Genomic DNA, 25,879 nt, shown 5'->3' on the forward strand with positions numbered 1-25,879 from the left:
TTCCTAAAAACATAATTCCTGCTTTCCCAGTTCAGAGTTCTGCGAAACGTGTTTATTAAAAACACATTCTCGAAAGTCTTCCTACGTAAATGCTGCTGCATAAGCAAAGCTAATACTCATAGTAGTGCATCATGGTGGCAAAGTGAAAGATACTTTAGTGTGTTAACTCTGTATTATTTGGCCTAATCTGCAGCTCATAAAGCCCACTGTTGTTCGGTGTGTTTTTTTCTTTAGCCATGTCTATGTCTCATATCTGGTAATTTTACCATTTACAGACGTCTTTACCTCTAATAATAGTTTGGGTGTATTTTCTGAAAAATGCTGGTTTAGAAACAGTTTAATCAGCATTTTTTTTTCTTCTGTTCTATCAATTTAGAAAGTAAAGTGACAGGCAACTGAGGTGACAGACCAGGCAGGTGCAGCAGCCTCCCAGGGAAGTAATGATGAGGTGAGGAGTGGTGGGTGTCTACTTCAGTTTAATACAAATTTAAGTGTAAGAAACAAGAAAATCATCTTAAATGAGGCTAAACTTATTAACTAGAAAAGAGCAATCTTCAGTTTTTCAGCACAGTGCTTGTAAGACCTCAAGTAAATGATCCATAAAACCCTGTTGCGGTTTTGAAGGGAACTTACATACTAGTATATGTATACGCTAACAAGCTGGCAACATTTGAGTGTACCAGGAGAAGTAATTAACGAGCATTCAAAGCATGGCCCAGTTCTTTGTAAGTGAAAGCTATTATGGCAACACTACACAGGATTGCCTTTGTTTTACTCTTCCTTCCCCCAAACCCAGTCCCCCAGAGGGTTGGTGGTCCTTTGGATCCTTAAATAAAAATGAGTCTGTATTGTGACAGATATCTAGCGGGGGAGAAAATCAGATGGTTTATGTTATCACTGCTGTCAGACTCTGGTTTGGTTTGCCCTCATATGCTGAGCTGAAATTTGTGCTGGTATTTGGACGGATTCACAAGCCACGTGTTTCTGCTCTGAGGACGACACTGTTTATTAGAGAGGTGTGTTCGCTGCAGCCGTGCAGTTTTAATCCATTGCTGCATGTCTGTCAAACTAGTTAAAGTATTTTTATTCAGGTTATGAGTTTCACAAATAATTTTTGTAGTATTTAAAATCCATCTGCAGTAATTATAGCCATTTATTAGAATCAAAGTGAATTAACTGTATTCTGAAGTCAAGAGCTGTCTGCTTTGTCCTGCATAGTCAGTGCTGGTGACTTGTAATGCACTGTAATACACTTGCATATCTGGCAAGACTCGTTTTGAAGCACTTTTAAGTACTTATAAGTGGTACTGGGTAACAGAACCACATCTCTCTAAAATCGCTTTTACATCCTTGTTTTGCTATTGCTTTACTCATTTTAAGGAGTTCTCTAAATATGTATGTGAATTGGAAGTTAGTACTAAATGTGTGGGGATGTGGTCTCTGCATTCTTGCTGAATTGTTCTGTATGGAATGATTACCCTTCTGATAGCTAGTGAGAGGCTCAAAAAGGGATAAATGTGCATTTGTGTATTGCAGTTGCCCGTTCAGATTCGATCAAAATAAAAATGATCATAAATGAGTGGTTTTTTTTCACACCAAGATTCCAATTTAGAGTTAACACTTACATAATTGGTGGTATAGTTGGGATATGCACAGAGCAGACACCTTTCCAAACAGTAAATGCCATTCTGTATTCTTTATATCTTCAACTTTATCCTTTTCAAATTAGGATGCTGTAATAAAAAGCACTCAGACTAATTTCAAAATGGTCCTTTGTCCACAGATTGTCTTCATTTTTGCGAAGCAAATATGCTTGCTGCTATAAGGACCGAGGAAATCCAAATCTTGAGAAAAGAGAACATATTATGTCAAGCGGTTTGTAGTTTAGAGAAAACCAAAGCTAGGGTTGCTAGGGTGCAGCTCCAGTTAAACTTTCTTCAGTGTACAGATGCGACTGTCCTTAATGCCTAACAAAAAGCTTTATCAGTCACCATTCTACCTTTTTCTCTGAGTGAATAGTTCTTTGAAGTTTTCTTTTTAAAGATGATGTTATAGACTTCATGCCTGACAGACAAGCTTTGATCAGAGATCTTTTTATATGGGCATTTCTATGGAACTATGAATTCATTTGTATATTAATATATTGACATAGAATAAGTTTTCTTCTTATGTGCTAACAACCGAGGCACAGTAGCCAGGGCTGTAACTTGTCTGTGAGAACCTGACTTCAGTAACTCGTTCAGCATTGCACAGTTTAAGTATAGGGGTCTAGGAGACAAAAGGCTTGCTTTTGGAGAACTTTGTCCTAAATAGAGCAGAGAATTTGGGAAAACAGGGAAGGAAGCACATATTGAACTCTAGTCTTAAGCTAGGTGCATTTGGGTTGAATGCATAACCTCAGCTTATTGCCTTTTATAGCACACAGTTCCTCTGCACTTGCCTTGCCCTACCTGCTCCTCCTCAACCTCAATAATATCAAACAAAAACTGAGAAAGCTTAAATGCATTTTGTCTTGTAATATATTGGAATTCTGGAATTAGTTGGAGCCTTTGTATTTACTGCTTGTGTTTCTGCTATTTAAACCAAGTGTCTTGTAATGTTGGTGAATTGTTCTTTCCTCCATAGAGCAGCAATGTAAGGAGGTGACCCTTATTCTGTTGGATACCATAATTGTGAGCTTAAAACAGAGGTGCAGACTCTAAATTGAGCTTATCTATAAGGAAATGTGTTGTCTGATGGTAAAGAGCTAACACCTGTCTCAAATGGTCCTCTTCTTTCCCCTGTCTTCGTCTCTTCCACAACAGTCTTGCAAGCTTTCATCTTTTCATCTCTTCCACAAGTCTTGTCTTCTGGTGAAATTTTTCTATCTTGTTCTGTAGTACACCAGTAAGCTCTCTGAGGAAACATAAGAGAAAGTTTTGTTCTCAGTTTCTATAACTTAATGTGAGCAAGATGAGATTTCTCTACCCTGTTGTGTGTTGTGTGTTTTCTTTTTTTTTAAATGGCTGAGCCGTGTCAACAACAGTAGCATTTTTGCATGAGACAGATTCATCAATGTGGAGGGGAAAGTAAGTAGATGCCTTTAAAGAAAGTGTCTGACAACATTAAGTGCTTTTAATATTTTGGGGGACTTGGGAGTGGAGATGGTAAAGCAGAAGACTATTGTGTAGTCAATTCACTTCAGACAGTAGTTGGTAAATATAATTTGATCATTATTAAACTGTCGGTGATGATGTGTGTGTTTCTGTATAGGCCAGAAGCGAGCCCCTAAACGAGGAGAAGAGCAAGGATGGAATGACAACAGGAGAGCAGAGAAACAAGACAAAACTGAATGGAGACCTTCTTTCAGGGAATACCATTCCTATGAAACAGAAAGGCAAACTGAATTCACAGTTGAAAGGTATGTATCATTCAGGGAGATGTAAGGTGCCTCGTAGAAGAACTCCACAAGGATGGAAAAGGGGTGAAAGAATTAACCTTCTTAAACAGGTGTGATAGCCAGGGGTGACTTAAAGGCATAGTTGCATTATTAGTGTGTCATTTTGGTGTTAGGTATATACTAGTTCATGTCTGTCAGAGCTGTCATTTCAGCTTCCTTGCAGATTGATTTGGAGCTGTGTTGTTAAGTGGTAAAATACAAGGCAAAACTAAAACACGTTAAGATCTGAAAACTTTGCCTTTAGTTTGTAATGTAAATAGCCAAATTCTGAACTTGCATACCGAGTTTTGTAGAGCATCTGGTACAGATTCAAAGTAGAATGAATTTTACAGTTCAAACAGAAACTGTACCTTTGTTACAGTGCTACTTGGACAGTGAACACATGTCAAACTTGTTTTCTTTATAGGTACTAGAATAATTTCACCTAAACTCCTAACACTTGAGAGTGTAACTCTTCTTACTTTCCATCACAGTAGTTGGTATTAAAAAATTTCAGAGAACTTGTTAGCAGTTACATGTAACTATGAATTTGGATAGTGGAGTTACGGCCCAGTAAAGTCACTGAAGACATGGCAGTTCTATAGTGTTTTATTAAACTTCTCTAATATTTCCACTGTTAGATGATAAACACTTGAACTTTCTATTCCTGTTGTCAGCAATACTTCCTGCTGTGTTCAGTTAAATGACAAAACTAATACAACTGTGCTGAGTAAAGATGTAGTCTTCAAAAATTGTACAGTAGCTGTCTTATACAGATGTCTCCTACAGCTGCGCAAGTGCAGTCATACAGATGTTTTTCTCCTTGTTAATGGTTCCATGAAAACAAAAATCTGTCTGGAAATCTTCTCTTTAGACCAGTTGAAAGAGTAGACTGTGAAAGACCAAGAGGTCGTGGAAGAGGAAGAGGTGGAATGCGAGGCAGAGGAAGAGGTGGTGGAATAAACAGAAGTTTTGATGGCTTTGACCAAAGAGGAAAACGGGAATTTGAAAGACAAAGTGGCAATGATAAAACGTAAGTGTTCAGTGTGGTTGTTCTTAGTGTACAAGTGAACAAGAGAGTCGACACTGAAGTAGAATCTCTTGCATATTCTGTTCCTGCATTCTATACCCAAGCTGTTTGCCAATAAGTCAGTACTAGTTTCAGTTTGAGTCTGTAATGTAAAAAAGCTCTTAAAGAACACTGTTTCTCTCTCCAGCGGAATGAGAGCAGATGACAAAAAGGGTGGAAGTGGAGCTCGCAACTGGGGAACAATTAGAGATGATATGAGGTACAATATTTTCTTGCGCCACCATAGACCATCATTTTCTGGTGCCCACCATAGATCATCACTTTCAGTTCACTGAAGTTTGGGTATTTTGAGGTTTAAGTCATGCTTTCTATTAATTCTTGTGATAAGCATAGTTTTATAGCTTTCTGGACTCATCTTGTTTATCCTGAAGAGTTTAATTTGTAGCAAAGGCACGGTGATGTCTCTTGAATAAAAGCCTGTCAAAATCTTTTAGACTGAGGCAACGTTGTCTTTTCTGAAATAAGTTATGACTTTTTCTTATATTCAAGTAAGTGGGACTCTGGTACTTATTGACATTGCTACAAAATAACCACTAACAAGTGGAACTTGTCAGTGGGCTTGAAGTTTGGTCCTTCTTTCTCAAGTTTGATGTATCGTGTCTTAATAGCAAAGCTGTGGTACAATTCAGTGTGGCTCCAGAGACATTTAGCTGACTGTACCACTGAAATACATCTTAAAGCACATAAGAATCAGTGACAAAATGTGATGTTTCATTAATGGTCAATTAGATGAAAAAAGTTGGGAACTCCAATTCTATATTTCTTTCATTGGTTTATGTCTAGATAACACAAAGCTTGCTGGAAAAGTCAACTTTTGTCCATTCCATGCACTTAGCAGTATGTTACTCTTTCCAGTAGCCTTTATTCTCGTATGTGTATAGAAGTTTTTAGGTGAAGGCTGCTGAAAGACAGAAAAGGCAGAACTTTGAGCTTAGAGCAAACATCTGTTGCCACATGCGCATTCATTCACAAAGCTGTTTTAAAAATAGTTTTGTATTTATAACTCCAATCATGATGAAGTTTGTTAATGTACACCAGGTTTCTTGAGGGTATCTGTCTAAAAGGTTGAAAAAAAATCCCTTTGGGTCCACGTTTTGGGGCTTGATATTCTGAGTTCTAAGAGACTGTACTGACTTCTATCTTTTCTATAATGCTGCATACTAAAAGTAAAGATTCATTAGGTACTCCAGCTTTTCAAAAATTGTAGTTGATTATTTAAACATAGTTCTGAGCTAACAGAACAAAACTAGCTGATTTAAAAAAAAAAAAAAAGGCACAAAACTAGTTTCTAAATATGTCAGTGAAGATTGTGTGAACTCTAAAGTTCAAGGAAGTTAAGATCCCTTTTGTTTTCTCTCCCTAGCTATTTTTTTTTAGTTCAGTAGCATCACAATTTGTGATACAGATGTGAGATAACATTGCTTTCTTGTGATGTGGTGCATGTGGTAGAGTTCACATTAAATTGGTGTTGTCTAAACAATTTTAAAAGCATCTCTATGCTTTAATTGTTCTTAATGAAGCATTGAAACTACAAAGTTTTAATTTTAAAAATGTATGCATATCAATGGAATGAAAATAAGCATGCTTCTGCTCTTATTTGACAATGTACTAATGTGGCTAATGTGTTACAGAAACTCTGGACTTCAAAGATGAAGCATGAATTTTACTGTTTTAATTGAAAATAGGAAATTGAAAATAAGAAATGCAAGCATAAGCATCAGAGATGTACTATAATCTAGTACTGGTGTTCATGACTGAGTTATTTTGTCTTCATGCATGCTTTTCATTTTTTTTGTTTGTAAGTACATAGAAATTAGGTTTTCCCATTCCTTCCCATTTTGTTAGTTCACATAGTCGCTTAGTAGATCAACTTTTTTCTTATGATCCCAGAGCTTTTCTTCTGTTTTGTCCCTTCCCAAAGAATTTTGCCTGGAAAATGTGATGCTTTGAGTTTGTTCCCAATGTGCCCCATGAAGACCTTGTGTTTTTTTGTTTACTGTTTTAGTGAGATGGAACAGACTGCTCCTGTGGAAGAGACTGCAGAAACAGCTCAGCAGCAAGGGACTTCTGAAGGAGAACCTCTAAACAAGTATAGTCTGGCTAAAATATTTTTTTTTCTGAATGCAAAGAAAATAATTGACTGTTACTGATATTCTCGACTTTTATCGGGAGGCACACTGGAAATCTGAACTGTGAAGTTTTTCTATTTTTAAAGAATTTCAGTAGCAAAGCTTTTTCACTATTTGTGGCTCAAGAAAATGAGTCCTTAAGTCTGACTAAAGCTTGATTTATATAGCTGCAATTTTGAGTGACCAGTGATGCTTACATTGCTAACATTTGGAGATTATTTAAGGAGGGGCTGCCTGTTGTCTCTTACCCTTTTAACTTGGGTAATTGGTAAAAACTACCCTGTTTTATTGAAGTACTCTGCAAGAAAAAGGTATTCAAGGTACTTATGCAATTAAACAAACATAACTGAAGTACACTAAGATTAAAATTTTCTAAGTCAGTTATTCATCGATCACTAATACTGTGCAAATGCCATCTATTCATGAAGGGCCTCTGTAGAACCGGGAAGGCTAACTGGAAATGGTCTTGCAGTGAGCCTTAAAAGCTGGGGAACTGAGCGGGAAATCTGCCCCTGGTCTTCTGGCTTTCGTTCTGATCGGTGTCCAGAGGAGAATTTACTGCAGGTCAAATAAACACTTTGGTTTAAGAAAAACTAATTAGACAATCTTGTTCAACTAAGAGTTCAAAGAATAAGCAAATATCACGTTGTGAATATCTCATAAATACTGGAAGGCAATGAAATGTCAGTGCCCTCTTCTGTTGCTATGAAGCCTTTTTTTGCCTAATGATGTAGCTTACTAGTTACATTGGTTCATTTCTTATCTTAGTTGTAAAGCTGAGTAGACTACAAAACTTGTTTTTTTATGTTCACTTTGTATAATACTGGAAGAAACTAAGTCGATAGAGCTCTGATTCCTTTAATTTAAAACTAGCTTTTATTATACATCTGAATTTGTCTGAAACTGAATGATGATGATTGGATGTCCAGAAAGATTTTTTTTATTTGAACTTAAATCAGATGGGTAGTTGAATTAAATAAATACAATGCATGTTTGAAAAAATTAGTTAGCTAAATATGAGAACAGTTATTAAGCACTCTTTATCAGTTACTGGTATCTTTACTTGTACCAGTTTCTGCTTCATGGTAGCTGGAAACATGCCCAGCAAATCAAGCTCTTCTTAGATGTGTCCTAATATCAGCTCCTTGTAGAACATAAGGCAAGAAGTATACATATTGACAAAGGCTTCTGACAAAATCTGCCAGTTGCCTTCTCATGTTTTTAAAAGTTTAGTTTAGGAATAGTCCACTGAATTCCATAAGATGCAAGTAACCTAAAAGTACAGAAGTCTGCATCATGTAGAATTTTCAGTGCAGTAAACACTATCCTGAAGACTCTCAAATCTGTATGCAAAATATGAATTACATATAGCTCATTGCAGTTATCTTTGGGTGCATTTTCGTGACTCCACATCTTTCAAGATAAGAGGAAATACTGTGTGAATGGTAGCGATGTAATTAGGGATGGATGGATGGATGGGATACTGCTAAACGAGGCAGAAGTATTTTTGTTTTTCAATTATTTAAAAGCAAAAGCTGTTGGGATATGGTTTTCAGGCATGATATGCTTCAAAATGCATTTTAAGGTCTTGTCTGCTTAGGCTGTCCCTGCTCTCCAGAGTTGCTGTCTTCTGGTGGGTAACATAAACCAGCGAAAGATTCTGACAATGCTACCTTCTCATTTCTCTACAGCCTCAACATTGTGGGGCTAGGCACGTATGTTTGTTCAAGGTACAGCTAGGGTTTTTCTCATTATTACTTTAAATGCAGCAACTCTGAGGAATCAATTTCTTTTCTACTGCTTAACTGCAGTTGTGTGCTTGTGTTGAGACAGTTGAAATATTTGGTTTTGTGTTTTCTCTCATTCTTTCCTAAAGTGACTGTTAGCATTTTAAAAAGTGGTAGTAGTCCCGTCAATTGGGAATAATTTGTCTGTATGGCGATACTGTATAGCTTTTGGTGTGTTACTGTCTCACTTCAGCGCATCTCTGGAAAGACTTCTGCAGAGTTCTGTAACCTACAAGGTCTTTGCCTTCAGGACTGTGTCCATATTGCTTTTATTAAGCTTCCATTTGCAAAGTATACAGGACAACAATTTCTTTAATACTCATAAATTAAGTTCCTTCTTCCCATATCCTTGACAAATTTCACTGACTCTTCAACGACACCGATGTCTGTTGTTTATAGTGTCCTAAATTGCATGCTAGTTATTTTTCTTCTGCAACTAATAAGTACAAAATATATAAGTTGTACAGCTGTATAAACTGTCCTCACAGCTCCTTTCTGTTGAATTCATCTTCAGAGATCAAACAGCTGAACCAACTTCAGTTGATTGATAACTTGAATAAACTTTTTTTTCTTTTTATTTAGTACAACACATAGTCTAATTAATTCCTAACAAAGATATTTGTGGAGTTGGTAATTATTCTGTGGTGGTTTATTCTATTTCTTGACAAAGGACCTCTTTCCTTTTTAGTATATATGTGTACCCATCTGGTAATTTAATAGGAATCTTTCCAAATTTGTCATCAAGTTTGCTGACCTATTCATTTCTCTTGTTTCTTAATAGGGACATAAAGCTAGGCCTATACCAGTCCAAATCTTTAAGTATTTGGTTGTGTTTTTCTTTTACAGTTAACTTGTATGGTTGTAGATTGGTCTTGTGTAATTTTAAATTTTGTTATATCTGGTAGTAATGCCCCTGTAAATGATGTTTAATGGGAAAGATTTGTGCTATTGATTTCTTGATAAAAGCCAAATAAAAATTTGCTTTGTGCAGCTGAAAAAATGAACCAAAAAAGCTCAATATTTTTCAGGACATGAAAATAATTAGCCGAAGAGATGAACTGAAATCCATTCTTTTCAATCCTTGTTTCTTCTGCATATTATTGTGTTCATTTAGAACAGTTCCTGCAAGAAAGCTATGCACAGTAAACAAAGTATAGGTAGGGGCTTATAGTAATCCATTGAAAACACCGAAGCAGTAAGAACCATAACTAAAACCTCCTCGTCTGGCGTTTTGATATATGCATGCACTGGGAATTCAGTTTGTTCACGTCCAGAGGCCGTACTTGGGTAGTTGGCAGTGCTTGCCAACATGATCATTGGCGTGTTAAGGAGCTTATCCACTGGATTAATGAAAATACACAGTGATCACTTCTGAAAAATAAATAAGGTAAGAAGGTGGCAAGTAATGCATAGAGTGCATGTCCATGCAGTCTGAGTGACCAAAATAATCTGCTTCAGTTGAGTCTCTCTCCAAAAAGTTATATGCATGTTCCTTTTGCTCTGCCTCAGTAATAGTGAGGTTACTTCCCCTTGTGAGTGTCAGCATCCTAAACCAAATTTGTAGCACTAATAACCTGGAAGTAAAGATCAAACCATGGTTTAAGAGTTGAGAAACCAAAACTTTGTGATGTAGATCCTCCACTATATCTTTGGAACAAGCAAGAGGTTGTTTTTGATAGAAGCGTATTTGTCAAATTTATGCTTGTGATTGCCTTTTGGGGAGTTTAGGTTGCTGCATAGTGAAGTGTCCTTCTCCTGTATTATGGTCACAGGACTCTAAGTCTGAAAGGGGTCTTGCTGACATAAAGCATGGCTGATAGTACCTGTACCACTTCTTACACATGTCTAGTTGATTTTGATGTCCTCTAACAATGGATTTCAATGTCTCTGGTAGTCTTTCTAATGCTTTGGAAGTGGAAAGTACTAGTTAGGGGTTTTGTTTTTTTTCTCCCAGTTGTCTTGCCTTAATCATTGTCAGTATGTACATTTTTGTTCCTTTTTAGCATTATATATTTGATTCTTCCTCAGCTCTTCTTAAAGACTTCCCTGTATATCGTGTATTTTTGACTTCATATCTGTCTTGCTGTTCTCTTCTGGACTCTACAGTTTCCCACAGGGAAGACCTTTATCAGCTGAGACCTTGTTCTACTCTACCAGCAGTGACATCTGCTCCAAACAAAAAGGTTGATATATGTCTTCGTCCTATCCACAGCAGCATAATACTATATAGTGTTGATAATAATTGTTGATAATAGATATCGTTGATTTAAGGTTCAGTTTGACTAGGTTACTTGCAGTAGGCCTGCATGGGTTGGGTAGGAGATGTTCCCTATTTCAGAGCTTCTGTTTCACCAGTGTTTCTCTCTGTGTTTGGGCAGCTGACATTTTTGCCTGAGAGTATTTTTACTTGTCCTTTGGAGATCCTGGTGGTGGCGGTTTTTATTTTCAGGTCACTTACTCTCTCTTTGTAGGATCTTGTAACACTCGGTCAGCCCTTCAGTATTCTTGAATGGATTCGTTATTTGCCATTTTCTTTCCTAACTTTTTGCTGCGGAAAGTGTGTATTACTTCTCACACTACAGATAGCAGCACAAAGCTGGCCTTAAAGCTGGCATGCTTTTCTGTTGCAGATAGGAAGATAGATAGCTACTCCTCAAGTACTTGCTGCAGCTGTTTTTATCTTTCTACAGGTTTCATCAAGGACTGAAAGGTGCCTCCCTTACTTGGTGAAAAGAGGAGAGAAGGACAAAAGGCTTCCTAAAGTTCAGATACGCATTTTACCAATTCTGTCTTGACATAGCATCTTGGGATGAAATTAAATATTTTAATAGAAGCCCTTTTATTAGCTTTCTTTCTCTTTTCTTCTTCCTTGGGTGCTTGCAAGTAGTCTTGCTTTTCTAATACTTATTCCCAGAATTGAAGTTTCAGAAAATTGACCAAAAAATATCTGGTTTCTTACTGTTAAGGACAGAAAATTTAAACATCCAGGGTGTCATCGGTTCTTCATGCAGTGTTCTTGCATGTGAAAAAATATTTGTTGGCCTTTTTTTTCCAGAAGTAGCTGCATCTTTCACCAGTATCCTTTTCATTTAAAATGTAAATGTGTTAATTTTTTTTCTTATCGATTCTTCTAATTATAGTGTCAGATCATTTTAATCAGTATAGAATTACAAACTGCTTACCAGTCTTTTTACCTTTAACTTCGTGTTTATATAGCTGGAATTTTATAAATAACAGAGAATGAAGGCATGTAGACATATAGTATGGGACTTCTATATTTTTATTTACTGTCTTAGTGAAGTGCATTTTAAACTGTCCTTCCTAGAACCAAAATTAAGACTGTCTTACTGTGCAGTTCAGTGTTTCGTCTGCTTCTACCCGTCATATGCAGGGTTCTTCAGTAAAATAGAATATAAAGTTGACTGGCAAGTAATAAAATGGCATGCTGCAAGATCATGTAGGGAGAGGGAACAAACCTGTTCTTCTATCTGCTAATTCTAAATGTACAGAAAACTCAAGTGTGTTTTCTTCTGAGGTGCTCGTACGACTTCAGAGGTGAAATGCACAGTTCACCAACTTTCACTTGATTCTGCATCTTCCATGATAAAGCAAATTTCCAGCTTGCATCTAATCAGCTGTATATTTATATTAGAAAAATCTACTCTTGATAATCAGCATTTGATAGAAGACAACTTGGAACTGTGATCCAATGAAGACATAAATCTGTATCTCTCCCACAAGAAGGAGACTAATTAAAAGGTTTTCTGGAAAAATAAGTGTTAGGGAATATACTTAACTAACTTCAACTGCTATTGTAATATGTAATAGTTCTGGGTGGGAGGAGGAAGAAGCAGTGGAAGAAGCACTTTTTCAAGTATCTGGGAGTCAACAGTGCAGATTTTCCTATAGCTCGTGGTGTTTGCTTATTGTAACAATTAGAGTGAAGTGAGTTGCTCTCCCTGCATCTGACTCTGTTAAGGAGGGAATAGCCCTCTGCTAAGATCCTTAAAAGGTACACCTGGAGTGTAATGTAATAGCAGCTGGTTCTGGGCAAGAAAATTTTGGCCAGCATTAGGAAAATGGCAGAGAACTAGTCAAGCAGTGATGTGTGGAGAAGGATTTTTAGTCTTACGTATCTTGTCTTCTGAACACAGATATACAGTGTTGGGCTTCTGTCTTTACAGTTCAAAAATATGCAAAGCATACTCCTTATGTTGTGACATACTCCATATGTTTTCCTTGAATGTATCAGCATTATTGCAATTTGTGTGACAAATTCAGACTGGACTAGGATTAATCTGTCAGTTTTGGGCAGGTGATAGATAATGACTCCTTGTGAGCTACTACCTCTGACAAAAGAAATCAAACAAGCATCAGAAGTGTTGTCAAAATTTCACAGAGAAAATGCTAATAATGACTTAGAAGATCCCATGGTGTCATCAGGTCTTTTTAGATGTCTGAAAGCCGCACTGAAACACAAATCCATCTCATTGTCATCTTGCAATATAAGTCAATAAAACTGTGCAACTGGGGTATTGTGAACTGCTTAGTATACTTTTTTTTTTTTAAACTGTGGCTACATTTGCTAGGAGTAGATCCACTGATGAAACAGTAGAATTGAGAATATGCCAGATCAAAAGACAGCCTGGTTTTGTTTAGAATTTGAAGCGCTTGAACTTACGATAAGGATGGATGAATTCCAGAACTTACTATAGTAGGTTAGAAATAGCATTTATTCATAAGACTTAATTTCAAGCAGACAAAGAGGTGTATTTTCTAATTTATATTGATATAAAACTTGTACCTCAAGCTACTGCGGGTTGTAAGTGAAATTGAGGATAGTAATTTGGGGAGAAACATTCCAGATGTTTTGTTTACTATCCTTACTTTAGAGATTAGTGTTCTTGTTCATCCTGGCATGTTGCAAGCTAATGGTTTTTACTTTACAACTATAAACCTTTAGAGTTGCTGAAGGGGAGCCAATGGAAGAAGTAGTTCAAGAAATGACGTTAGATGAGTGGAAAAATCTTCAGCAACAGAATCGACCAAAGCCTGAATTCAACATCCGGAAGCCAGAATCCACTGTTCCTTCCAAAGCAGTGGTGATTCACAAGTCAAAATATAGCGATGATGTAAGCATGCATTGCCTGAGGAATTCTGTAAACTCTGCTTTATGCTCAGGGTTAGGAAACTGTCTCTATTCTTTCTACTAGTTATACTATAACCTGAACACAAATCAGTATCCAACTTTGTTACTATAATCACATATGTGCCTCAGAACTTGCTTTACACTTACTGTCTATTCGTTTTTCTTCTCTCAGATCATCACCCACACTTTGTATGCAAATATGTAATATATCAAGTAGCTCTACCTTAGAGCTTACTTAGTCTTAGCAACATAAAACCGGTGTCCTTGTTGCTGCCACCTATGTAGATCTCTGGTAGTGCTACTAGAGAAACTTGGTTTACTAAACATGTCTTATCCCAATTTTGAATTATAATTAGGATAATTACCAGTATATATTTGCACGTATATATTGCATTCTGGTTTTAGCATCTCTTAGTCTGGATGCTAAATCTCCTATTTTCATCTGTGCTGGATCCTAGCTTTCACTGTGCACTTGGAATATATGATTTTTATTTTTTTTTTTCCAGTTTTAGGGTCCTGCTTCTTAGAAGCTTCTTAGAAGTAACTCTGGAGAGCTTGTTTCACAGTAGTGTGCTTTTCCCCCTGCTTTTCTGAAATTTTTATTCCACGATATTATTGGGATTCATATTTCAGGGACGACTTCTAGTTTATTTGTATGATAGCCAAGCAGGGAGACTCAGAGATTCCTACTTACTTAGATTTCAGGTTTGGGGGATCACAGAAGTATGTGCATATACTTGTAGCCTAGCATGATGAAATTCTTATCCTTGAATAATGTCTGTATGCATGTATTGATACACATTTATCCTTTGCCTAGTTATAATACTAACATCAAAACTTACAGCTTTTTGATAAGTCTTAACTACTTTAGGTCACCAAGCACATACACAGACAGACACTAATATAGAAGTTGGCTGCATCCTTTTTTAGCATGGCTTTTGGTGGTCATAGATGCCATTGCCCTGTCCTTCTCCAGGGTGTGGGAATGTGCTGGGGAGAATAACTATTACAAGCTCTGAAGAGTATGACAGTGTATGAAGAGTGCATGCAAGTTGCTGTTCTTTTTGCTCCCAAACTTTCTTGGCTGGCATCATCAAGGGACCTTATTAAAATGAATATAGAAGAGGTACAGAAACTACATGACAAGAACAAGTCAAAACCCTCTATTAGACATTGAATAGAATAAGTGATCCATCACAGTATGGGATGAGTTTACAGGTATGTTAACTGCAACACACATTAAAACTACAATGGGAAGCAATCTTAAATCCACTAGCTACAAGGAATACACAGAGTTTAAACAGTAATCTCATAGCTACTAACAGCTCATTTGTTAGGCAAATGCTGTAGTTTCTTATGATCTTTTCATTACCTGAAGGTAATTGTAGGAGTAAGTAGCTTAGGCCTGACTCTCTGGTTCCTTAGGAAAACCTTGTAGATCATATTTCTGAAAACTTCTTCGGTGTTATGGAGCTGGTACATAAGATTTGTTTTGCAAGGACTCTGTGAGCCAGCAAAGAACTATTCCTGGCATTTGGGAAGCGGCAGTTGTCTCACTTCTGTTCAAACCCTCTGCAAGTTAAGGCCTGTCTTCTATTCTGGACATCTTCTTGATTTATCTGCTGCTTAGTTTGTAATAGAAGTGCGCGTGTGTATGTGTATCAGGGAGGGAAGAAGGCTGTGTATGGAAATTACAGGCCTTAACCGGATGTCCTTTTTAGTTGCAAAAGGAAGACTTTGAAGATGATTCTCATGTCTTTCGAAGAGCGGTGAATGACATAACATCTCAGCTGGATATTAACTTTGGGAGTCTTCCTCGCCCTGGCCGTGGATCAAGAGGAGCACGAGGTGGTCGTGGTAGACGAGTCGAAGGGATGGGACCTCGACCAGAAGTAACGGTAAAGTTTTTTTGTGTTTTTTTTGTTTTGTGTTCTTGGGATTTTTTTTGGTAGTGGCTGTCCTCCCCCTCTGTTTCTGGGGGGGATTATTGATTTCCATAGTGACAGACTTGTTCTATTGCCTACCTCACAGTATGTTGGCCTGTGTTGTTATTTTCAGTACCTGACCCATATCAAGTTGCTTAAAATTAAATACCAGTTCAGGCTCAGGAACTCCAACACATAAATTTCCAAAGGCTAGATTACTAGTTGCTGTAATGTTATCTAGAAGACAGGACGCAATGAAGGTTTGTTTCTGCAGTGAGTTTTGGTATAAACTGGGAAGTAATTAAAACGACTGAAGGTTTATATCCCTTTTAAGAGATTTCAGTACTGTACGTTAATAGTATTTTGATTACTCAGCATGAGATCAATACATCTGGGATACTACAGATGAAGACGTGGAGTGGTGGAAGTATTTATTATAACCATTAAAAAAACGTCTACTGCCTTTTTCTTCTTTAAAACAAACAAACAAAACAATGTATTTGACCACCTAAAAATTACACCTTTATTCTTCATAATCCCCAAAGGTCTGTTTAGTTCTGCTTATCATGAATAAAATAATTAAGGTTGGGAACTTACAGAATGATGTAGAAATAATTTGATGTTTGCTTCATAAAAATGAAAAAGTCTCTTTATATCAGAGCATAGAGTTTACAAATTTACAAATATATCAATGCGAAACGGAGGACTAAGGAGAATCTCCATCCTTTACTGGATGCGAGGGGAAACCTAGTTACAAAAGATGAGGAAAAGGCTGAGGTGCTTAATGCCGCCTTTGCCTCAGTCTTTAGCGGCAATACCGGTTGTTCTCTGGATACCCAGTGCCCTGAGCTGGCGGAAGGGGATGGGGAGCAGGATGTGGCCTTCGCTATTCATGAGGAAATGGTTGGCGACCTGCTAAGGAGCTTGGATGTGCGCAAGTCGATGGGGCCGGATGGGATGCACCCGAGGGTACTGAAAGAACTGGCGGAGGAGCTGGCCGAGCCGCTTTCCATCATTTATCGGCAGTCCTGGCTATCGGGGGAGGTCCCAGTTGACTGGCGGCTAGCCAATGTGACGCCCATCTATAAGAAGGGCCAGAGGGTAGACCCGGGGAACTATAGGCCTGTCAGTTTGACCTCAGTGCCAGGAAAGCTCATGGAGCAGATTATCTTGAATGTCATCACGCGGCACTTGCAGGGCGAGCAGGCGATCAGGCCCAGTCAGCATGGGTTTATGAAAGGCAGGTCCTGCTTGACGAACCTGATCTCCTTCTATGACAAAGTGACGCGCTTGGTGGATGAGGGAAGGGCTGTGGATGTGGTTTACCTTGACCTCAGTAAGGCTTTTGACACCGTTCCCCACAACATTCTCCTCAAGAAACTGGCTGCTCGGGGCTTGGACTGGCGTACGCTTCGCTGGGTTAGAAACTGGCTGGATAGCCGGGCCCAGAGAGTTGTGGTGAATGGAGTCAAATCTGCTTGGAGGCTGGTCACAAGTGGTGTCCCCCAGGGCTCGGTACTGGGGCCGGTCCTCTTTAATATCTTTATCGATGATCTGGATGAGGGCGTCCAGTGCACCCTCAGTAAGTTTGCAGATGACACCAAGCTAAGTGCGTGTGTCGATTGCTCGAGGGCAGGAAGGCTCTGCAGGAGGATCTGGATAGGCTGGAGCGATGGGCTGAGGTCAACTGTATGAAGTTCAACAAGGCCAAGTGCCGGGTCCTGCACCTGGGGCGCAACAACCCCAAGCAGAGCTACAGGCTGGGAGATGAGTGGTTGGAAAGCTGCCTGGCCGAGAAGGACCTGGGAGTATTGGTTGATAGTCGGCTGAATATGAGCCAGCAGTGTGCTCAGGTGGCCAAGAAGGCCAACAGCATCCTGGCCTGTATAAGAAGCAGTGTGGCCAGCAGGTCTAGGGAGGTGATTGTCCCCCTGTACTCGGCTCTGGTGAGGCCGCACCTTGAGTACTGTGTTCAGTTTTGGGCCCCTCGCTACAGGAAGGACATGGACGTGCTCGAGCGAGTCCAGAGAAGGGCGACCAAGCTGGTGAGGGGTCTGGAGAACAAGTCTTACGAGGAGCGGCTGAGGGAGCTGGGCTTGTTCAGCCTGGAGAAGAGGAGGCTCAGGGGCGACCTTATCGCTCTCTACAGTTACCTTAAAGGAAGCTGTAGTGAGGTGGGGGTTGGTCTGTTCTCCCACGTGCCTGGTGACAGGACGAGGGGGAATGGGCGAAAGTTGCGACAGGGGAGTTTTAGGTTGGATGTTAGGAAGTACTTCTTTACCGAAAGGGTTATTAAGCATTGGAACGGGCTGCCCAGGGAGGTGGTGGAGTCGCCATCCCTGGAGGTCTTTAAAAGACGTTTAGATGTAGAGCTTAGCGATATGGTTTAGTGGAGTACTTAGTGTTAGGTCGGAGGTTGGACTCGATGATCTTGAGGTCTCTTCCAACCTAGAAGTCTGTGTCTGTGTCTGTGTCAGTTTAAAACTACAATCAGATATGTGTGGGAGCCTGAGAATGTAAAAAAACCAACAACAACAACAAAAAAACACAATGCTGCTTCTGAAAAAATGTTATGAATGAGATTGTTTTACTTTTTTTTCCATCCCATCAAAATACTTCAGAACCCTTGACCTTCTGGTCCTACTCAGGCAGCAAATCAGCATTCTAAAGAGGTTCGTGGTGTAGCTTACAATAGTCATAATTTCTGAGATAAGATTGTCATTTATATCCATCTCTATTACATAAAGTACTTAATTTGAATAAAAGAATGAGTATTTTTCAGGGTAAAATACATGTTTGTGTATTGCTGCTATATGTTTTGCAATGGATTCATTTTTATAAAGCTTCCTTTTTCACTTTATAGGTGCAAATTGTTGCTCCAAATCCTGATGATCCTGAGGATTTTCCTGCTTTAGCTTGAAGGAGCTATCGTGAATGTTATTATCAACATAGCTTTGGTGTAGCCTGTGAAGAGGCCAGTTCTACGCTGGTGTGGAAAAGAAGTCTGAGTGTACAGGAAAAACTGTTTTGTTTTGGGTTCTTTTTTGTTTTGGTGTGAAATGATTGCACCCCTCTGTTAATGGAAATGGGTTCTGGAGATAACGGCAGACCAGGATTCTGTCATAGGGTCCAGTGTCTGCCTCCACGTGTGAAAACTATGTGAAGGCTTGCAGTACTGTACTACAAGCCTACTACTACTCTACTCTACTTCAAATGAAGTACAAGGGTATAGTGCTCGAAAATGTGTATATAGAGATAATATCACGTTCTTCATGACAGCTTGATCAAATGTAAACTTTTGAACATGGTTTGCGATTGGGACTCTATTTCACTGTAGACATTTTAAAGCTGCTTGCTATGTTTCTTTGAAGTGTATTTTACACAGTTAAAAGTTGCAGTTATTGAGAGATTGGCAAATAAAGGAAAGCACTCATTGGTTTGGGTTTGAGCTATTTTCACAAGTCAGAGTAGGAGATTGAAACCTTTTCTGTTTGGCTGTCATCTGGGAAAAAAAAAAGCGAATCCTGAACAGCAGATCTGATGCAGCTAAAACAGTGAACACCTCTAAACAGAAGGGATCTTAAGACAGCACAGGTGCTTTTGATAGCTGACTTTAACAAGTCTTGCTTCAGTAAGAAATGACAATTTGCAACTACTTTCAAGATTCTGAAGGTTAAATAAAATAGTAAGACAGAACCAAACTGTTAAGGAAGTTTTTCACTTTTAGCAGGAGAAACGGCAAGCTAAAATCATAGAATCATAGACTATCCGAAGGTGGAGAGACCCACAAAGATCGAGTCCAACTCGTGGCTCCACACAGGACTACCCACAAATCAGACCCTGTGTCTGAGAGAGTTGTCCAAACACTGCTTGAACTCTGGCAGGCTCGGTGCTGTGACCACTGCTCTGGGGAGCCCGTCCCAGTGCCCGATCACCCTTGCGTTGAAGAACCTTTTGCTAACACCCAGCCTGACCCTCCCTTGACACAGCAATATTTCTTGCCTTAATAAAAAATGTGTGTGGCGTTGAGGATGAGATGGGATGGTCCTTTCCTTGCAGTTTTAACATATTTCGTAACTTGAGCCAAATACCCTAACTTGTTTCCTGTCAAAGGGAATGCTCAGAGCTGTTCTCAGGAATCAGAGAGAAACAAACAAACAAATAGCGAAAGAACTGATGAGGGAAAGAAATGAGAGGATAACCATGTTGGACGTTTTGGAAGTAACTGCCACCCTCAAAAGAATGTCCAAATGCCTGTTGAACTTGAACTCATTCCCTCAGTTTACTGGAAAAGCAGGATGGTTATAGACCTTTCTTCCTGTTTTCTGCCTCACTTTGTTTTGTATCACTTCCAAACAATCTCCTTTGAGAGCAGATAGTAGATGAGACTTGAATTAACAATCTGTTCTGCCTTGGAGTGAGCTCTTAGGGCACTCAGAAACTTAAAATATCTCATCTCCATGGTAAGGCTTCATGCACTTAGATATAATCATTCTAGAAAGACCACTGACATTCTTCTGTATGCTCCAAACAGATGGTCTGCAAAGCAGTACTGCCCAAAAGATTCTTATATTGTTAAATTACATTATATGACAATTTGCTATAAAGTGAGATTTTAAATTCCACAATGAACTGTTTTTAATGACATGGAGATAATCTGCCAACCTGTAGTAGAAAGAATGTGCAAAGGCAAACAAGCATGTTGGTATTAGGGGAACCATGCTGCTGCTTTTTGAGTTCTAGAACTGAATGGATGAAATAACATAAACGACCTTGTAGAATAAAAGCCACTATGTGAAAATGACTGCAATTTACCACTTAACTGTGGCTGCTCTTCTGATAGGTGCTTGAATGTTTCTGCCAAAAATGGCAATTTCACAATTGTGAAACATTAATGATTCTGCATATGAGGCTTTTGGATTTTTTTTTTTGCTTGTTCTTCCCCTCCTTACCCCTTTTCCTTGTCCCTTTTCCCATGGGACAGGGAAAAATGAATCTTTTGTATTTATTTGCTTGCAGGGGTAAATTTACATATATGTGGAGAGCTTTTTCTTGTTGCTGCTCCTTTTACTGACACTTTATTTTTGCTAAGGGAAGTAGTGAAATACTTAAAAGGTAACTCCTCCTTTTTCTACTAAAAACGTGGAACCTTGTTACACAACTGTGTTGAATGTAGTGTCATACACTTGATTCAGTTTTGACTTTCCAGACATTTTCTGGAAAGGGCAGAAGGATCACTTTATTTTTTCAGGTTGATTCCCACTGCTACAAAGTCACTGCTTGTTCCTTTTAACTGTTACGTTTTTTAAAATGGAATGACAAATAGTTTCATTGTCAAAGGACAGCTAATTGTTTGAGAAATTGTCAAAGTATATCTATATAATAAGTGTTTGGTCAGCAGGCTGTTTAAAAACTCCTGAAAAAAAAAAAAAGCAGGGCTGGCTTTAAGACTTACTAATTGATATGAAAAAAAATAAGTTCCCATAAAGTTTTGGGTTTGAGGTTTAGTGTAGTTGTTTACTGCTCATTAAACCAAGAGTGTCTTAGAGTAACTAAGTGTGATAATTTTCTTTTTCAGACTATCAAACTTGAACATGTCCTGAGTTTCTTTAGTTTACAGTATCTAAGTATAGAGAAGTTATTAGTTGTAAGTGGTAACAGCAATCTGATTATTTTTCCTAGCTGTGAAAAGAGAACATATTAAATCTCAGTCATCTGTCATATTTAAGGTACGAAAATAGCTGTATCTGTTAAGCACGTCTGCTACTAACAATTACTCCTGGTTTAGGTTTACTTCTTCATGTAAAGCAAGTGGCACTGGGGGGTAAATAAACAAACCAACACTAGTAGAACATGGCATGCATCTTATCAAGAGATGAAATTATGTTGCAGATCTTACATTAATTACTCTTTAATGCACTATAACAGGCACTTCGGTGTTAGGATTACTCTAGCGGCCTAGGGAAAACTACATGTGAGCTTTGTTTTTAATTAATGTAAGTGTGTTGGGTTTACACAGCAAGGGTTTGGTAGCAGGGGAGCTGCAGGGGTGTCCTCCCTGAGCAGAGCCCAGCAGCTGCCCCATGTCAGATCAGAGCCAGCTCCAAAGGGTGCATGGAGGGGAGGTGTGTTTGGTTTGCTTTTGGTTTATCACTGCTCTGCTCTGCTAGTGATAGGTGGTAAATTATATTAATCTCCCTATGCTGAGTCTGTTTTGTCTGTGATGGTGATTGACGAGTGATCTCCCTGTCCTTATCTCAACCCTGAGCCCCTTTCTATTTTGTCTTCTCCCCTTCTTCCTTTGAGGAGGGGGAATGAGAGCAGCTATGGTGGAGTTCAGCTGCCCATCGAAGTGAAGACACCACAGTCCTTCCTGGCACCAAACTGTGGACTTGAGGAGTTTAAGATAAGGGCAATAATTGGGAGAGATAGCAGGCAAAATATGGACTGAATGTTGTTAAAGAATGTGATAATTGTGGAGAGTGTGATGTTGTAACACGGGAGAGAGATGAAGGTGGATTATGTATAAATTGTCCACCTTTGTCAGCGTTGTTATGATGATCGGTTGATTTTTGGCGTGGGAAATTTTCTGTTGATGTAGATGGAGTTTGTGAAGCTTGCGTGATGAATTCGATGAATGTATATTTTAGTTATATTCTTAAATTTGCTTTTCAAAGAGGTAAGGGGTGGAACTCCCCTAAGCAGTGAACTCTAAGTTTGCAAAAAAGGAATTAATCTCTTTCCACAGGTCTCATTTATAGCTGATAGTGTCGATATTATGCAGCCCACCTGATGCATACATAGTACTGTGGTATAGGGTTGGTAAGCGTACATTCCTGTGAGAGTGTCTTTAAAAGCAAGAAGAGGATTATCTGTGCTTAACATAATAATATAAAAAGACTCAGAAGTAAAAGACCCTGGTAGAAAAGTTTAGTTGATAAATAGGAATATATGCAATTGACCCCATGGGTGATGATCTTTCAGCTGCTTTGGTTACACTTATTCACACGAATCTAACGCTAGGCGGCTGGCACAGCTTCTGGGCTCAAAGACCAAAACTTACAGCCCTGGTACACCTTTGTCTTTCAGGTATTACATCATGCTTATGCCATTCTGTGTTTTCCCCCTTCAGAGCTGTCACAGGCACATGTGCACATAAACATCAATACACAAAGTGTATATTCATATTCACACATAAATGCAGCGTTGAAAATAATGTAATACTGACTCATTATCACTGGACCAACAATTGAATGTGAAACGTGGTTATCTGCAGAAATACTCTGAGTCACTGAGTAACAGCTGTGGAATTTGAGCTCCTCTCTTTCAGTAACGTATGTTGGGGAAGTATTGAGCAATTTGTGCTTTGCTGGGGTGGGACCTTCAGTCTTTCAATTGTAAGAAATAACAACTGCTACTCTTTGGCTCTGTTACTTAGAATTTGATGTGAAGTACATTAAATCTCCAGGTTTTACTTGTCTGCAAACAAATGCCTTTCTGCAGATGTGATGCAAGAAATGTTGCAGATGGCTGAACCTTCAGAGCAGCTTTAGATCCTGCCTCACACTTAACGGCAGTGTTGTGCTTGAGACAACCTAGCACTTAATGATTTGAGTACAGTTTTTGCTCTCCTGAGTAGCCAGTGTCAATAAAAAGTTTCAGCATTCCTCTGTCTGTTTTATTTACAGCTGGTTAACAGGACACTATGAGCTGCTGTCATCTTCCAGCAAAGACAGGTCCTCAGTCTAGAGTTGTGCAGTAGTAACTGCTTGAATGAAAGACAGCAAGTTCTACATAACGTAATGTATTAGCAGGACGGCTTTGCTGAAAAGTAAAAATAGCAGCAAAAAGGTGTTGATTTACTTTTTCCTCTTCTAACAAGAGAAAAAGGAAGTTGACATAATATAGTCCAGGAATTGTATGCTTGTTGGTTGAGGTGCGATTTGGTTGTATTCTTCATGTTTGTAAATCAGATGTTTTTCCTGCCTCTAGTAAAGGCTGCATACCTTGAAAATGAGAGAATGTAAAACTCAGGAGCCTTTTTTGTTCAGGCTTCTAGTCAAAGGCTGGAAAATGTCTGATCAATGGGAGGAGGAGAAGGAAATCCTGAAGTATGGGAGCAGGAGGAGAGCCAGCGTTAAATGGTTCACTTAAAAAATAAAGTATATATTGGTGTGAAAGGGGAAGAGGTGGACAAAACAGCACCTGGAAAACATGGCAGCAGGATAAATGTTGCCTGTTATAAGTACTGAGTAAAGGTTCAGTCCCAGAAGCACGATATTTTGGGAAGAATAGGGAATAGAATAATAAGAGTCTTATTATGGCAGAACTCAAAACCGAAAAGAAACTCAGATGTGTTTACCCCTCCTTCAAAAAGAGTTTCCAGCTAATGACGAAGCTGAGCCCTTCCACAGTGAAAAAAACTGAGGAAATGACCTACCATCATCTTAAGGGCAATGGCATGAAAGCACTGATGGTGGTAAAGGTAAATCCACAATGCTGTGACTTGGTCTGCTTCAATGCTTGCTTAAGTGGCTATATTTCTGCTATTAGCAGCAATCATTTTGGGTTTTCTTACTTTAATAATAGCTGCTGCTACGGGTAGTCTTCTGTCTACTCCTTCAGTCCTGCAGGGACAAGCAGTTTAGGACTTACCTCTGTTCTGTTCATGGCATGACTGGTGTGCAGCACCCAGGGTAGTTTGACAGGCTGGGAGGCAGCAGCGGTAGTGACGCAGCAGCACTGAGCGTCTGTCGGCATGCAGCGGGGCCAGGTCACACCTGGCTGAGGGACAAAAAGCAACTGCTGCTGGGCTGTGCAGGTGGTGCGGTTTTTGCCAGATTTCTTAGTAGCCTTGTAGATTGGGAAGGAGTTTGAAGGGAAAGACACTGACTGGGAGAGCAGTTGTTTGAAGGACAGAATGTCTGGATCCACACCCTTACCATTCTCCATGCAAAAAAAAAAAAAAGGCAAAAAAATAAAAAGTGCCAAATATCTTCATCAATGGACTCAGCTATTTAAGCTTAAAGCATGCAGTGTCTTTATAAGCCCAGCCTTGAATATTTCAAAAGATAACACACCGGCTTTGCTGCAGTATGTTTGTATTTTATCTCCTGCATGGGCTGCAGAGAACCTGTAATGTGAAGGAGTTTAAAGAGAGCCAAATCAAAGTTAAGTATGTTTCCGAAATACTGTAGATTATTCTTGCAGTGTACAACACTGTCCCTAGTTTTGGCCTGGGCCACTCTGCAGTTGTTCTCTGTACTTGTCTTCAGTCTTCTTCCCAGTCATGCCCAGTGCTAGTACTGCCTAAACCTCCAATGAGAGGGCTAAACTCTCTTGGGACAACACCACAAATGTTATCCCAGGAAAACCACTTTGTTCACTCTTCAGCAAGCAACTAGTTTGTCAGGAAAACGTGGTTTACACATGCATGTAGGTTTAGAAAGGACCACCTTACACCAGAAGAACATAAAGATTTTCCAAGCAACATGTGGAACATCACCACTTTCTGGAGCAAGTGGAAGTTTACTTTTTTGTCAAACAAGTTCTGCTTGAGGTGTGCACACTCTGCCTTTTCTTACATATGTAAGAGCAATAATAAATATTTGAGTTGATAATACTTCTCTCTGATTATTTTTTTTTTTTTTTGGAGTGCACTAAAATAGATTCCCAGCACTTAAGCAAAAACAAATGTTTCTGAAAATCTCACTTTTGGGAAGTTTTCACTTTTATGGTAAGTATCAGAGTATATAGTATTTCATATAATACCTGTTCCCCCAAAAATGAGTACTATACAATCATAAAGGAAGAAAATAAATTAAACAGAACCAGTTATTCTGGTTTAACTATATATGTGTATAAATATATATATATTTTTTTTAACTGGGCAAGAGTATCCCAACAATTCAAGTACAATTACCATTATTTTCTGCAGTGAGTCCTCTGAAATGCAGAGCCAAAACTTATTTCTGAAATCAGAAAAAAATGTGAAAGATTCGTGTTTTAATTAAAGGTTCACAGGCAGGTGAGATCCTCATTATTTTTAAGAGCACAGAGGAGTCAAAATTGTACAAATATGTTTTTGTTCTGAGGTTCTTTTTAGAATGCTGGAAATAAAAGTGAGAAAACAAACTTCTGATTATTATTTTTAATTTTACACAATTCATGTTTACAATTTTCACTATTCAATATTTTGTATAAAACCAAATACAATATGCAATATTTTCAAATGACACACAAATGCATATTGAACTACTTGATATTACAAGATAATATGAAGCTTTATCTTAAAAATACCTCCAGCAAAATAAACTCCCATTCTGTCAATCCAAGTTAAAAAAATATGATTAGAAATATACAATTTAAAAATAATCAGGAT

General features: G+C 38.7%; 1 protein-coding gene across 2 annotated transcripts in view; it reads left to right on the forward strand.

Annotated features, from left to right (window-relative positions):
- The window catches only part of HABP4 (hyaluronan binding protein 4), a 28,397-nt gene extending 5,233 nt beyond the window's left edge, over positions 1-23,164 (forward strand). Inside the window, exons 2-8 of one of the 2 annotated variants that reach the window (XM_035565249.2) lie at positions 3,253-3,400; positions 4,293-4,451; positions 4,636-4,707; positions 6,514-6,597; positions 13,388-13,556; positions 15,295-15,471; positions 18,362-23,164. In XM_035565249.2, the coding sequence (XP_035421142.1) occupies positions 3,253-3,400; positions 4,293-4,451; positions 4,636-4,707; positions 6,514-6,597; positions 13,388-13,556; positions 15,295-15,471; positions 18,362-18,418 (866 nt within the window). In that variant the 3' untranslated portion in view covers positions 18,419-23,164. The remainder of the gene's footprint in view (positions 1-3,252; positions 3,401-4,292; positions 4,452-4,635; positions 4,708-6,513; positions 6,598-13,387; positions 13,557-15,294; positions 15,472-18,361) is intronic. The other variant, XM_035565251.2, reaches the window with a different exon arrangement.
- Positions 23,165-25,879: the final 2,715 nt, after the last annotated feature.

This window comes from Cygnus atratus, chromosome Z (genome assembly GCF_013377495.2).
Source record: "Cygnus atratus isolate AKBS03 ecotype Queensland, Australia chromosome Z, CAtr_DNAZoo_HiC_assembly, whole genome shotgun sequence".
Taxonomy (NCBI): domain Eukaryota; kingdom Metazoa; phylum Chordata; class Aves; order Anseriformes; family Anatidae; genus Cygnus; species Cygnus atratus.